At 37.9% G+C, this 16133-nt stretch overlaps 1 protein-coding gene across 4 annotated transcripts in view; it reads left to right on the forward strand.

The window, feature by feature from the left end:
• ANO4 (anoctamin 4) overlaps positions 1–16133 on the forward strand; it is a 210754-nt gene that overhangs the window by 133772 nt on the left and 60849 nt on the right. For all 4 annotated transcript variants that reach the window (XM_038152973.1, XM_038152974.1, XM_038152975.1 and 1 more), the window contains 4 exons: positions 2745–2845; positions 3102–3203; positions 5955–5999; positions 10752–10883. In XM_038152973.1, the coding sequence (XP_038008901.1) occupies positions 2745–2845; positions 3102–3203; positions 5955–5999; positions 10752–10883 (380 nt within the window). The remainder of the gene's footprint in view (positions 1–2744; positions 2846–3101; positions 3204–5954; positions 6000–10751; positions 10884–16133) is intronic.

The following is a 16133-nucleotide window of genomic DNA, read 5'->3' on the forward strand; positions in this document are numbered from 1 at the left end:
TATTCCTCCTCAGTAAATCAGTTCAAAACAACCAATTTATTTTAATATTGGTGGCCTGAAAAATATTGCATTGTGATATGATGCTACAGGCCAATTCCAAACATTTATTCCATTTCTGTGTTTGCTAAAGTGTTTTATCTCATTGGTCTGCCCCCTTAATTCCTCTGTTTTTCTTACTTCGTTATCCGGACATCACTTTATAGCAGATTGCTCATGTCAATAGTTGTCTTATTTAAGTTTCCAAGGGGAGTAATGCTGCATTGATTTTTGTTTGCATGTTCCCATAATGTGAAATTGAGTTTACTTCTCAAAATCATTTAACATGCCAACCCTTGAAAGTCAATTACGACAGAAGAATGTTCCTCTATTCTCAGCTGAAACATTTATAAGATGAAGGACTCTGAGTCTAAATACTAATCTAACCAAGACAGTTTAGGAGATTCCGTTCACTAAAGTATTTTTGTAATGACGATGGTCTTCATGCTATCATTTTTCCACGTATTTTGGTTAGCTATTTACTCCATAGATTAGGTGAGTGGGACATCTCATTCAATTCATCCTCCATCTGGCTTTGTTATTCTCTTTCCAGTCTTGTTTTTTCCAGCCTTGCTTTTCTCAGCCTTGCTTGGTGCTTTCCTTTAGGAGCACTTAACATGAGCAAACCCAAGAGAAATGGATTTTTATATTAATAATTTAGCATTATTCTTTCTTTTTTTTTTCTGAATATAACTGAACCTGCCAAGTGTATTTTTTTATTAGATTTTCTGTTAGTTAGATCTTCTATTGGCAAAGCTGACTGTCATTTTGAAAACATTTTAATGTGCCAACATTGCAAGATGTGGAGTAAAAAAATATTCTGTAACCATCTGTATTGTGATAACAGATGTTATCACAATTCAGAAGTTTTTCACGTTTCTGCATGAAAACATGTAAGACATAAGATACCAAATTTAGATAGTGTTCACTTGTGAAACAGCACCTTCACAAGTCATGTTTGGCTCCCATATCTAGTAAGGCTCAAACCATAATATGCTGGAAAATACCTATAAACTTCCTGTTTAACAGCCATCACTAAGTCTAGAAGCTGTTTTTAATAAATTTCCCCTATTTTTCATTTTTTATTGGTGTGTCAGTCGTGTAGCTTCTTTCTGTATGTTGGGCTTCTTAGATAGTTCTTTTGAGGTTTGGTGGATTTTGTTCTGTTTTGTTTTGTTTTTTAATCCAAGCTATTTAGGACTATTTAGGCATTAAAAATTGCCAATCCACTGCTGACTTAACCTCACCTTTAAAAGAGCAGTTTGCAGGAAATTTTTAGAGTGGCAAGATTTTGTTTTGGTTTTGTGGTATCTTCTTGCTAAATTCTCATGGGAAAATAAAAGCTAATTTGTGAAATGTACCTGTAAAGAAAAACATAATTAAAGCCTGATTTAGAATCCATAAAAGTCAGGGAAAGAGTGCAAGTGAATTCATTGTCTTGGAAGCAAGTCTCTTGGGGCGCATTTTGTTACTGTTGTGTCATTTTGTATTGAAATATATTTCAGAAATTCATCAGCAAAGAAGAAAGATTTTTTTTCCCGCAGTTTTTAGCACCAGAACGTCACTCATTCCTTTATATGTTAAATCCATATTTGCACCCCAGTAATATTTTGAGTACAAACATCTGTGTCCGTTATGGTCCAATACTGTAGTTGTTTATAAAATGCTAACTCTATAGTGATTGGGTTGGGATTTTGGGTTGGGTGGTTTTGGGATTTTTTTTTCCTTTGTTTTTGTTTTGTTTGTTTGGTTTTTTTTGGCTTTTTTTAATGTGCTGAATAAAATCATATAATTATCTTAAATGTTGGACTTTTCATACCAACCATGTCACAAAGTAGTAATAGAATTGTAGCCACTCTGAGGACATGGACATGCAAATTCAATAATTTCAGCATCTATCAGGATAGTGGAGGGAGTGTAAAAAGTATAAATGTCAGCCTCCCACCCATACAGTCACAGTAGTTTCCAGATAAGTAATACTAGATTTAAGAACTCCTAGTAAGTTGTGTTAACAAAGAATTTATGTGAGAAACATTGAATATTGGACAACATCTAAAAAACTAGGAATCATCCCCAAAGCTAACTAACAATTTTCTTGCCTGGTTTTCTGTCATCATATTTTCCTTTTCTCATACTAAGTACACCTTAATTCATTTCTTGGAATGCCATCCACTTGAATGTCTAAAATTGTATTGTATGTAACCTCATGAAAATTTAATTAATATTAATTAGAATTTGAATTTCATCTTCTAGTATTATCATGTGGCTCTCTTGTGTTCTCACATCAGCTTCAGCCAAACCTGCTGTAGCTTTCTTGTAGAGCACTGTGTCCCCTCCTGAGTGCAAACAGAGCTAAATTCCACCTCTTCTCTTTGCTGCACATCCTCTGGTCTTCGCCAGACAGCTTTCTGCTAGGCAGCAGCCATGCATAAAGTTTTCTTCATGAGATGTACACTCAGCTAACCCATAGATGCATCTGTCTGCCCTCCATGGTCTCTTTTCCATGTAAAGCAGGCACACATGCAGGCCAGAAGGGAGTCACACGTGGCTTTCAGGACAGCAGAAGAAAAATGGGATGACAAAATACTGATACAACATTTCAACTAGAATAAGGGATTGTGACACATTACGTTGACCACTGACTATGGTTTCTTTCTTTTTTACTTGAAAAAGTAAGCTCTGGTGGCTGTTTTGTTTTTCTTTTGCAGTCATCCCTAACGAACAGTGACATCATCTTTGTGAAACTGCATGCCCCTTGGGAGGTCCTGGGCAAATATGCTGAACTAATGAATGTAAGAATGCCTTTCAGGTAGGTGCAGCTGTATTTTGTCTCAACCTCCAAAGCCACACTATACTGTAAAGTTAATGTGATAATAACACCAAAATGCCTGTAGAAAAGCTCTTCTATAAGATACCACACACCTTTAGGAAATATAAATGGAGTTCCTTAGATACCACATGCATTGCTGTTCCTTGTTAAAGCCTACAATTTCGGTACAATACTGGTTTGAGATTAAGATGGGCTGTAGCAGTGCAGCTGTTTTCATGGGGTATTCTGTCCTTAGGCCCTTTAACCCCTTCAATGCTGGAGCCCCCTGCATACTTGTGCGCTGCTGTTTTTTAAATGGACATTTCATTGAAATCAATGGGAGGTCAAGAAGATCCAGGTACGTAAGGCAGCACAGAAAGTGCATGTCTGTTTGACGTATCTGGTATGCACCTGTAAATTGCTTGTATAGTATGTAGTTAGTATCTCATAAATAAGTATAAATAAGTATCTCATCTAATAGGAAAACAATTTAAGCTATGAATGCTTTTTTCTGTGGAGAAAATAGAGAACTTACATTAAATGCTGCTGATAACCAGATAAATTCCACATCGAAATTCAAGTCATTTTTATAATTGATGAAATATTGTTTGCATGTTGGGCTATGACATTTTCTATGTAAAATATTGCTTTTACTCTGCTGGTTATCAGAACTCTTAAAGTAGCATAAAGGGTTCCACTGGAACTGACCCCAACCCATGAACTGAGAGGCCTTGACTCTTCTTCCATTTATCAGGGTCTGCAATATAATGCTCCATTGATTTTAATGGAATTACTCCTGAACAAGAAAATAATCAGAACCCAGAATATGCAACTATTGAGCTGGTGCCTTCATAGGATTCCTTCTGGTTTTTTTCTCACTGAAGTATGAAAAATGCCTCTGGTATAAGACACCCTGTAGCAGTAGAGAACTCATAAGAAAAAATGGATAGGTATAAAGGAAAAAATTGCAGGCTTATTTTGTATATATTTTGTTTTCATTTTCACAGCAAATCTTCAACTGCTCTTCCTTACGCTTTTATTGCTAAAGAGAAAATTCTAAAAGCAATCACAAGTCATTGAAGGATAGTAATATTCTTTTTTTAAAGTGTTCCAGCCACAGAAACAGATTGGGCCAAAAGTGTGCCTTCTTTGACTTTTGTGGTATTCCTTGAGATGGACCTGCTCCAGCAGTGGAGTGAGGTCTCATGATTCAGAAACACACCAGGAACTCTGAATTTAGTAATGGAGCAGCTTATTCTTTCCTGATCACACAGCATATAGCAAAGTAGGTGTCATAGAGATTATGTAGAAAGCTTTGAAAATACTAAGGCTTTCTTGACCTACTTCAGGATCGTGGCTTCATTCTTTCCACATCCATAGAGAGAGAATTACTCCAGCATTGTGAAGAGGAAATCATGGTAATTCACTAGTGATTGCTGGGCAGGCTCTTTAATTTTTTCTTAAAAACAACAGTACAGTTTACCATTTCAAAAGAATTTTACAAAGTGTCCACAAGTCTAGATGGTGTGTTCCCAGATGCCTTTATCTAAGCCCTTGTTTTAAGAGCTGCTGGTTGCTTATTGCTCCTGATTATTCAGTCTGGGATTGTGCAAGGTCCATGCATCACTGAATGAAATCCTTGCTGTTTCAAAGCAGGAGGACAAAGTGGTTGATACCTCTGAATATTGGAAGCAAAACCAAGAAGTAGATGGCATCTTCAGAAACAGTTAGCTTTGACCTTTCTCTGCTGAGAAAGGTGAAGCAGAGCAAGATATTGAGTATATTGAGTAGAGCAAGATAAACAACACTATCTAAAGAAGGCTAGCCATCATGAAATAGCTTTAAAAAATTTACTTCACCAGCACGATATGGACTCTAATAGTAAAAATGTTCAAAAGTTCTGAAAATTACCCTGGAATGCTAACCAAAATTTTTAATAATTTATAAAGCATTAGTCTTATTTTAGAAGACTTGCTTCCAAGGCACTAACAGCATTTCTACACTTTCTACACTACATCTACTACAATATTTAGAACATGTGTGGTGTAAGCCTTCATTTCCCAGAAGTTGTACAGTTCTGCATTACACAATGGAATATCTCAGAATACACAGAAACCACCTTGATTTAGCAATCACCTTCAGTAGATGACAAAGTCAGCCACTGGAGGAGGAAATCAGAGTTTGGTCAGGCACCCACATTTTCCAGAAAGGAGTATGAGTCCCAAATCCACACTCAAGGACCCTCAGATTATATTAACTCTTGTGAAGATGCGATCTCTGTGCTGAAAGCAATGTGTCAGATCCTGACAGCTGGGGTATGATAGGCACCTATGAGAAGAACAAGAGCAGCCAGCAGGGGAGTGGCCCAGGACGTGGACTCCCAGTCCTACACATGATGGTTAGGGGCTGCTCTGCACCGCAGGGCTGGTCAGGAGGCAGGTTGGGAGTGGGTTCAGCATGTGTCTGCTCGTGTCCCCTTGTCTGCTCACCTGCTCATCGTTTGCTCTCACACATGGCTTATTGCACTGAGAACAGAAGCCAGCCTGTATGAGGGGCAGAGGGAGTGGCTGCACACTTGGCGGGGTGATGAGCACATGTGCATTTTGTTGTGTAGCCTATATTCTGTTTCAAGGGATGTTATCCCAATAGGAATCACAGACCCCGCTTGGTACTGCATGTGTTACAGCGTATTGCAGCATAATGTACAGCTTTCCTGGCTTTTCTAAGTGATTCCCCCTTGTGTTTCACCAAATGCAGCTTTAATAACTCACTAGTAGATGACATATAATTTATCCATACTTGTGTCAGTCCTGTGGAATTCCTGCAACAGTTTATGAACTCTGAAATAGAAATGTCTTCGGATCCCCATCTTCCACACATGACAAATAGCAGAAAAGGAGGAGACAATGGGAAAATTATGGCCTTCTGGCAATTCAAATGCCACCAGTGTCTGTGGCTTCCTGTGACCGTTCTGTTAATCTCTCTTTTAGTCTCTTCCTCCACCTCTTACAGGCTTCTGTCTTCAATCTCCTTTCCTTCCTTGCTAGTTCATACTGTAACTGACGATGGGTTTTCTTCTCGACTGGCTTCATTTTTGCTGTTCTTCCAGGAGAAAAATCTATTACCTGCATCGCCGATACAAGTTTATGAATAGGTGAGTATGGCTCTCATGCCAGTTTATGGTCATTTGGACCCAATAACAAAAATAATGTTTAAAGTCAAGCTGGAAGGAAAATTTATTCAGTTGTGTTTGTAGAAATGATAAAGGGAGTGGTTACATACAAGGACATCTGCAAAAAAAAAAGACAAACAGAAGTTTCTAAAGCATTTTTAAGGCATCTACATTGTGAAAGAAGCACTTAATTTTATCAGTTTTGCCTTTTTAAGGAATAAGAAAATATTTTTCAACTGATGGAAGCTTTAAAGAAATAGAAGTATGTTAGTGCAAATGCTGTATCTCCTTCTTTCCATGTAGCTCATTAAGGAGTTTCTTGGGGTTAAAGTACCACAGTTACAGGGGTTTTTCCATTTCCATGAACCCTGCTTACTTGTAATAGTGATGGCATTATTTATTTATTGCTTCCTCCATGGGGATGCTTAGTACTTTGTTGGTACATAGGAAGCCAATGAACCAAGCTTAAGAGATGTGTATTTTCCAAGAATCTTTGAAGTGCTTTCACTCAATTATTAAATACCTTTAAGGTTATGCTTGATGCCCAGGTTATGTCTGACTTCAAGCAATGAAACTCTTTTCCTGCAACAGTTTGCATTTTCTTTTTGATACCTTGGAAAATTAAATGAAAATATCTCCAAACTGCATAAAAACTATACAGACTTGGCAAAAAACAGATAATTTATATATCTATAATTATCTCTCTCAATTATCTCTCTCACTGTATGTGGCATTTAATGCCATGGTACTCTTGATGCAGTTTTCAAAGGAGTCTAGCCCCTAATCTACTCTTTTACTGAGGTCAGTAGAAATATTCCCAAGAACCTCTAAGAGAGAAAAATTAAATTTGAAAAATCTGCATTTTGGAGTAAACAGCCATACCATTTTGCACATACTGTTGATACATTTACATCCATGGGATGATCACTCTGCAGTATGAGCATATTAAAAAGCATTTTGGATATTAAGTTATGTCACAGTGTGCTGGTAACTTGACAGCACCCGCACTGATATCACATTATGGAATTTGTCTTTTCATATTAGTAAGCACCAAATGAGCCCTTTGTGGAGTTGAGACATTTTATCCCTCTTTGGCACACGGTAATAAATACACACAAATCCTCTAAAACTTGTTGATGCTGCCCCACTTTCCATTCCCACCTTACAATAGATACCATAGCAGCTGTTAGCTTTGGAATTGGTCTTGTGGAATGGCTGCTTTGACTAAAGCAATAGATAGGATGGAGAAGGTGAAGGTTCCATCATTTATATATGTTATATGAAGTTTTTCTTCACATTCAATTTCTTATGAGTCAGGATGCAATTTGAAGTCAGTATGGGAAGAGGTATGATCTTTTTCTGGTATTTAGTTCCTGAGTGATAAGAACACTAAATTCAGTTTTTATGTTCAGGTCTATAAATAGCTACTTGAGGAAGAAAAGCTGTAACTGAATGGTCCCAGAGGGAAAAAGTAAAATATATTCAGCTTTATTTTCACTTATGTGAAACTTAGATATATGGCTTCCATAAAAGTATCTATTTCTGCTACTCATAGTTCAGTGTAGATTACAAGTACCCAAAGCCTATCTTCATTTTTTGAGTTAATACAAACATTATGTTGACATTTGGGTAAAATTTGTTTTAGAGAGGAGTTTCCTCATAAGGCAAATCTCAGAGCAGGTCTCTTGCAGCTTGTGAACCTGACTTGAATTTTCTCTCTGAAAAATTCTGGTGATCTCAACACTTCAAATTACAAAACTTCCCTACTTTAAAGGAAAGGAGAGGTATCAGGCACCTTATAGCACCTGCATCATGGTTTACGACTAAACTAATAAAATAGCTAGCACCACAAGATGCATAAAGTTCTATGAAAGCTGACCCATAAAAATGAGTCTCAATTCAAAACCTTTTCTTATTTTCCTAACTTTCCTTTGAAAAACGTTTCTATCCCTACCCTAATTTATGGTGAGAAAACAGTTTCTTTTAAATTTTTTGAGAAACTCTTTGTGCGAGTTAAACACAATATGTATCTTTAGAAAGAGGGTGCTGAGTAAAGACTAGGCTTAGAGAGAAGGGGCAGGATTAAAGTGCGAGACACTCTGTCTTCGAGGCACTTTGTGAAGCAGCTACCTCTTTATCATTCCATCACCCCATTCCTCACCTGTCCCTGAGCAGGTCACACTGCTTTCCAAACACCGTTCCCCTATTCAGCTGAGTGTGGGGAAAATGAGGCATGGATTAGCCTTGAAGAAATGATTTTAAAAAACAGATTTTTAACACTGTGTGTCTGTATTTGTTAGCACCAACACCACTCTTTCAGCTTTTTCCTTTTGCGAGATGATCCTGTAGAATACAAAACCTGCTCTGCTGACTGACGCCACTGTTGGAATGAGCTGGAGGAAATTTAAAAACTTTGTCATTTTTCTTTTCCAAGGAGATAACTCGGGGGGCTTGCTTTCCCTGCAGAAGGCTGTACTGCATGTTCTGTGCTTTGCAGTAAGGTTTTGCAACCTTCTCAGACCCGTTTGCCAGCAGGCTGACTGAGCATGCCAAGTAATCTGAGTCTTGGGAATGGCAAACCACTCAAATTCTGGGTACACTCAGTGAGAAGCCAGCATGAATAATGCATTGCTGTTAAGTGGGGAAAGCACTCTGTCCCTCTGTGCTGTGCTTGTGTGGTGTGATAAACCTGCAGCAGGCAGTATCTCAAATGTGCACATTGACTTGCAGCATGCATGGGAAAGGATTGCAGATGGGCAGGGGTGTTAATAGCTTAGAGAATTCAAACGAGTTTAATTAACAGGAATGGAACAGGATATTTAGAAAAACCCTCTTCCTAGTTCCTCCTCCCTTTTCCATACCCAGACACACTAAGCCTGTTGAATATACACAGGGCTTACTGAAGTTACAGGGGAAAAACCAGAGGCCAAAAGACAGGGATTTCCCCCACAGAGAACTTACTTTCCCTTGGCATTTCTATCTGCCTACACAGACTAGCTCAAGGCTGTCAGGATGCTGCAGCTGGAGAGTTACCATGGATCAGGCCTTTTAGAGCCCTGGGATCTGACATCTCACCTGCATTCAGCACAGACATTTGCAAACTACCTCCTCCTGTGCTCAAACTGCTGGGTCAGTACAAACATGCCCATGGAGAGGTTATGATTAATTAAGTGTAAATCTTATATTAAATTTACATGCATATTCCAGTTTTCCCAAACAGTCCTGATGATAAATTTGCACACATATGCAACATCTGAGACCCCTTGCCCCATCATGCTATTCCAGACTGGAAGTGCAAAAATGAGACCAAAAAAGGCACAGCTGATTTATTTACAATTTTGAAATGTGCCCATGTTTGAAAATCAGCATTAGCTTCCTTATCCAATATAAAACCTGGTGGAAGAAGGCTGAATATTCCAAGTAAAACTGTATGAATTTTAAATTAAAATATGTAACATTTTCACATTACTGCCCCATATATTCAGCTGCCTGGATATGGGTTGTCCTCCCTCAAACTGACTGTGCAGAGGTACCAGCATTTGCTGGTCTTAAGAGTTCTTATGTTTCAAAAAAAAACCCAAAAGCCCCAAAATAATAACTAAAAAAAAAAAAAAAAAAAGACCCAAAAAACCCCAAAAAAACCAAAAAAAACCCCAAAAACAAAAAACAAAAAACAATCAAAAAAACCAAAAAAAACCCAACAACAACAACAAAAACCCAAACAAAATAAAAACCCATAAAACCCCCCAAAACCAAACAAACCACAGAACAACAAAACCCCCCCAAACGTATTTCCAGTTCTTGATCTTCTCTCAGAACTGAGCTTTAATTTTAAAGGAAGTAAATTTTTGTTCTTTAGCTCCACTTCTGGAAACATTCATCCAGTGAGTGAAGTATGGGCACACTCCATAATTTGTAGGCCATGATTTTTGCAGGGATCAGGGGTTCGGACTTGGAGCAGGGCTTACTGTGCTAGACATAGCTTTCTTAGGTGCTTTTCATTATAACATTCTACTATGGATTTGAATTTGGTTTAGATTGTCTTCTCCAATGAGCTCTGATTGTTCCCTTCATTTCACTGTGTATCTTTGCATGAGTGCACCTGTAGTTAAATCTGCCCTTTCTCCAGCTCAATCACTGTTTGTTTTCACCTTCCAAATGTAAGAATCTGCATAGCAGTCACCTGTTAGCATATACACCCAGAGTTCTGGTTTCATGGAGGTTGTAGTGTTGCAAGAAACCACAGTTGAAGGAAATTAACAAAGTAGCCTATTTTTAATAGCATCAATTGCAAGGTAAGAATCCATACAGAGAGCAGTAATGGCATGTAACTTGCTGGGTTTAGCTGCCAAAGATCTTTGTCATAATCTCCACTGTTCTAATGTCTAGATGGCCAAAATCTCATGTTGGTTAAGCCTGAATTTTAAACTAACTGAAAATCTGAGAAATAAAGATTTAGAGACATGCCAAGAACTCACTGGCTTTAATAAGATTTATGGCAGCACGTACATCACTATTGCTTTTCTGATGAGACAAAATAAATGCTCCTCTGCAGAGAGATGGTTATGAGTAATCGAGTTCAGCATATGTAATTTGGTCTGCCTCAACAAAAGTCAAAAGACATTGCACCTTTCCTAGTTGTAAATATTCAGTGTCCTGGTTTGACAACCTGTACTTCATAATGTAGTGAACATACCCATTATCACAAGTGCTCATACTTATCATGTGCTGCAGGATCGAGAAACAGATAAGCAGGTTCCGAGGATGGCTGCCCAGAAAGCCAATGAAACTGGACAAGGAAACACTGCCAGATCTGGAGGAGAATGACTGCTATACTGCTCCATTCAGCCAACAAAGGATCCATCAGTGAGTATTCTATCATATCTCAGGTGCAAGGTGAAAACTTTTCCTTCTGGATTCACCTTGGAATAAATTGATTTCTTTGTTCATGTCTTAAGGACTAGTGCCTTCATATTAGTCCTTTTTCACAAAAAGGAAGAGATAGCTAGTTTATGTTTCTATTAATTAAAGGTCCAGCTCAAAGCTAAGGAAATCAATGGGAAAGTTCCTTTTAATTCACTGGAATTTCAATTACATCTTTAGAGGGATCAAATTTCATATTTTCTCTTAGCTCAGAATTGCAGTTGTTCTTTTTCAGTTAAAGATGTGATTAAAACTTTTTTCAGCATTCCTTATGTCTTTAGCATAATCAAAATAAGCCCTTCATCACTGAGGGTTGAAACACTGATACCTGCATTTCATTCCTAGTTATGACTGTAGAACAAACAAAACTTTAAAGGAAACAGACAATGTCAATTTGATTGCATTTCTCTTTCGATTTTATGGAAGCAATACTGCTTGCAAAATGGCAGTGTTCAGACAGTGTTTAGACCTAGCAGTGACACTTTTCCACCAATAGCACCAGTGTTGGACAAATGTCAGAGAAATCACTTGGCTACAAGAGGCTTTTATTCCCTTGCAAAATGCAAAACAGAAAAAGCCCTACATAACTTTCAGAACTCATATGGACTTAAAAGGATGTCAAATTTTTGATGTCTTATGGGGAGTTACAGTGATATGAGAAACAGTCACTGACTGAATGCAAAACCACAAAGATTAGGCAGCACTGTTGAGGATACTAAAAGAAGACACAGAATGAATTATAGGTTGTTCAAAATTCTGAAATATGTGGTTTTATTCAGGGAGAAGTCAGGTTGATAAAGCTCTGAAATACCTCATTTTGAATGAATAATTTTTCAGGGATTTGATTTACTAGCTGTGATAAAAACAAGTAAAATAAACCTCTGCCACAAATGGCATCTTTCCAAATACAGCAGAAAAACAAGAACAGGTGCAAAACTCCAGGGAAATTTCAACAGAAGTCTGTTTGATGCAGAGATGGGTCAGTTATTGTGCCCTGCTAGAGGAAAAGTAGGTGCAAATTAGTCTGAGAATAGACCAGTGATACTAAAAAAACTAATAAATTGGGATGTCAGCATTAATGTTTTTATTACCAGTAATATTAACTGCTAACTTCCCTTAAAATTACTGCATGTAAGAAAGGGTTGGTAGCTTGTTCTGAGAGATTTTTTTGTGGCTGAAAGGAGAATTGACATATGTGAACTAGAATATTTTTTTTCATTCTTCTGCCTTGCTCATGTTCATGTTGTTAAACTGGCCCTAGAGTTTATTAAGTAGTGTTAGTTTCATTAACACTCCTGCTGTTGTTTGGTGCTTCTCTTACATCATTGCAGGCTTGGAAACTTTACTCCCTGGCAGACCTGACATTTTCTGTTTAGCTTTCTGTGTGTAGTCTTCTTATCCTTTTGTGTGGGGCTTATAAAATGTTGGTTGAGCTGGCTTCCTTCTCCCAAAAGATGCTGGCTCTGACAGGAATGGTGTTCCCATCGTGCTTCATCCTGTTTCCTGTGCTTGGCTTGTTTTGTTTCACTAGAATTTTGAAATGCAGTGACTTGTTCAATATTTTTCTACTGAGTGGCATGCAGGTATTTCAATTTTTTAACCCAGAGACCCACAATATTGTTTTAGGAATATGAAGATAAATAATCAAAAATTGAAATTCTTGAGATGCTGAAAAGAAAAACTGCCATCTACAGTAATGTTATGATAATTTAGCTTGCATTTTGTCAGTGGTAAGAAAAGTCCATACATTTTTGATATTCAGGATGGTTGACGTTTTGCTAGAGTGCTCTCACCATACCATATTACCAATACAATATAATTATACTGGAGGCTACAAAGTTGTCATGGGTAGTTACTTGTGGAGTTCAGTGCTCCACGAGCACATCATCCTACAGCCTAGAAGAACAGAGACAATCTCTTTCCTACTCTTGGGCCTTTAGCTGTGACTCTGCCTCCTCTTCCATCACACAGTTCTGCCAAAACTGATTCAGAGAGAAAAGGCACAGGATTGGAGGGGTCCCAGTACCACACCAGTGTTCAGCTAGCTGACCTCAGTGTTGTTTAAGACTTTTCATTGAACAAATTGCCCTTTTTTGAGCAAAGCAAACGTTTGTAACGCATTCAGTTCTTTAAGTCCTCAGAGAATGCAGAATAAATGCAAGGTTTTTAGTCCTTTTGCACTGTATTAAGGTGGTACCTGAAAAATGCCACTAGTATCTGCTTTTTGTCAGAACTTACGTACAGATTTTGAGTTTTAAGTTTAGAGTAGGAGCCAAACAATTTTCCTGCAAATCTAGAATCCTAAGTGAGAGGAAGAGATGACTGGGAAGTACAGTCAACTGTTCTTTGAGAAATACCCACAGGAGCCTAAAATATATAATCAGTCTTTTAATTACACTGATTTTTCTGGCTATTGTAAAATTATTTCTGGAGAGAAAGATATGTACTTTTGGCAGTTGAAAATATTTCAGATTTCTGTGTTGCCATAAATTACTGTTTATCCAAGATATGCTTAATGAAGACCATGAAGTAAACTACTCACAATTACAACCATCTTGAAAGCATAGAACTCCATATCCTTAGTTTTCAGATAAGATCTCCATGGCCTCACAGTAGATTTTGTCACATATCCTACCTGGAGGCTGCCAAATTCTTCCTTTTCTCCTGGTTTTATGTGCTTTGCATTTTCTAAAATATTATGGCTTAAATATTCATATGAGCTTGGCTGTATTTGAAATATTGCAATTTGGGTCTAAAATTCCTTATTTCGTCCTTTCTTCATAGCATCAGATGTCTTTCACATCACCAAAGAACAGGTAGTTTATCTTTTTTGATCTAGCCACAGTTTCCACATAGAGGCCTCCAGTCTTATAGAGATTTTATAACATGACCTGAGTGGAGACTTCATTTGTGATAGTTTCTTTTAAAAGCATGGGAAGACAAAGAACTGACAGTACTTACAATTCAGTGTCTGGGGAGGAGAATAATTAAGAAAAAACCTTACCAGACCTTATTTCCATAGGAAATAATATTTTTAAAATATTGATGTACAATGACTGTGTGCAATTTTAGTAGATCATATCAATAGACATTTTCTTTCCTGCATTTTTCTTTCCCATTCAGATAGAAAAAAGCCATATGTGGAGAAATTCAGCTTTCCAAAAAAAAAAAAAATTAAGTTTGTTTTAAGAGACACAACTAGCCATCTGTCCTTTCTCCAAAACTGGCAAAGAAGAAAACACAAGAATGGCATTTGTGAGATGTGCCTATAACTTTTGCAGCACAGCTTCATGTTTTCTTTTAAAGGCATTATGGCATACTTTATGGGGTATACCACAAAATTGTCAGTACAAGAGAAGACCAAAATTCATCTTCTTATGTAATAGAAAATCTCTTTTTGGAGGAAAGAAGTTCTGCCAAGCATTTTTTCTTTTTTCTAATGTATGGAATACATTTTTTTTCTCTTGTGTGGAATACAAAATTATTATTTCAAGATAGACTTCTGAGTAGTGTCTCTTTTTTTGCAGCCACAGCTTGGAAAAGGCCCTGCTTATACCAAAGTATTTCTTCGGAAAATTGTCCTTTACAAGAATGCACGAGACGTGAAAAATGTTTACCATTAGACACACTTAGATGTTCTTCTACTGCATCTTAGTTATTTTGTGTAGTCAGCTGCTAATCACTGGGGAATAGTAACAGCAGCAATTAGCTGCAATTTCTGAGATAACTGTACACTAGCTAGCAAAATATGTTAACTGCTGTTTAGAGATTTCAAACTCTGTATCAGGAGCTATTTCCCCTTTGTTTTTTCTTTCAAGGGCAGTAAACTCTCTGATTAAATATTAATCTAACATATAATTGAATAACCACTTAAAATAAATATTTATTACTTAGTGAAAGTAAGATTAAAAATTTACTTCATTAGGAGGACTGGGATAGTAACTTGATTAATTAAGCAAAAAATGGCCCTGCATGCCAGAGGTTAATGGAGTTCTACTTATTTGTATTATGTCCCCTTGCGGTACATAAGTCTTGTATTTTTTCCAGATTTCCAAGATATGTGTCTCTCAAGGTGGAGCTACTTTTCAAGCTTTGATGTTCAAAGTGATCTTAACAGACCCCATCTCTACCAAGATGGTGCCCATGTTCCTTTGAGCCCCCTCACTCCAAAATCATGGATAGACCAGGGAGCTGCTGCAGCTGGAGACATGGCACAGGGCTGCATGGACACTTGTTTTGAACCAGGGTGGTTATTCTGGTGTTTAACTATATCTACAGCATAGTAACTATACTTTTTCAAATTGCTTTTTATAAATAGGTGTCCTGGTTCAGGGCAAATTTGGGAGAGAACCTCCCAAAGGGGCTCCTCTAGAAAAGCAGATTCAATTGGCCCCTCCCCCGCAACTGGTTCGGTAGAAAATACCTCCTTAGAGAAAAGTGGAAAAAACTGTTTATTAAACAATAAAACCGAAACAATATCAAACAATAAAACCCCTTGCTGCTCCAAAAGAGATGACAAACTCAGAAAAGTCCCCTCCCCAGGCTGCAGCTCAGCTCACTCAGTCTCTCATCAGTCCCTCCGGCGCTGGAAAAGCCGTGGCCCAGACCCAGCCCGGTGGCCACAGGTGTGAGCTGCTGGGTGCTCAGTCCAGAGCAGGTTTAAACAGGTCCAAAGAAAAGGAAAAAAAACCACAGTCCAGGGAACTTCTTTGCCTCAGCTAGCTAAAACTAACTAAAACAAAGGAGAGCTCTGTCCGGCTGTCTGTCCATCCGCAGACAACACAGTCCAGGAGCAGGAATGTGGAGGAGTGAGAGCAGTGTCTGAAAACAAACTGCGCGCTTCTCCTCTCCCCCCTTCACTCTCTGGAACAAGTCTTAAAGATGCAAAACTTATTATTCACCATAAACAGAACAAGACGATTCGGGATAAAAGCATCATATAGTCAACCTAGGACAACGGGGAATCATGGTTTTCTAAGTCCTGCTCTCAAACAAATCTTTGTGCTGCCAAACTTGGACATGCCTTGCAATGTTTTGGTTTTTTTTTTTTTTTCTGGAAGCTTTAATTGCATGAAAAAAAGAAGGAAGCAGGGCATCCCTGAAAAATACAAAAGGCTCCCTCCTTCTATTTCAGGTGAATATTTCTAAGTGAACTAATTTAAATTAAGAAGCGATCTGGGGAGAAGGCTGATC

This window comes from Motacilla alba, chromosome 1A (assembly GCF_015832195.1).
Source record: "Motacilla alba alba isolate MOTALB_02 chromosome 1A, Motacilla_alba_V1.0_pri, whole genome shotgun sequence".
NCBI classification, from domain to species: Eukaryota; Metazoa; Chordata; class Aves; order Passeriformes; family Motacillidae; genus Motacilla; species Motacilla alba.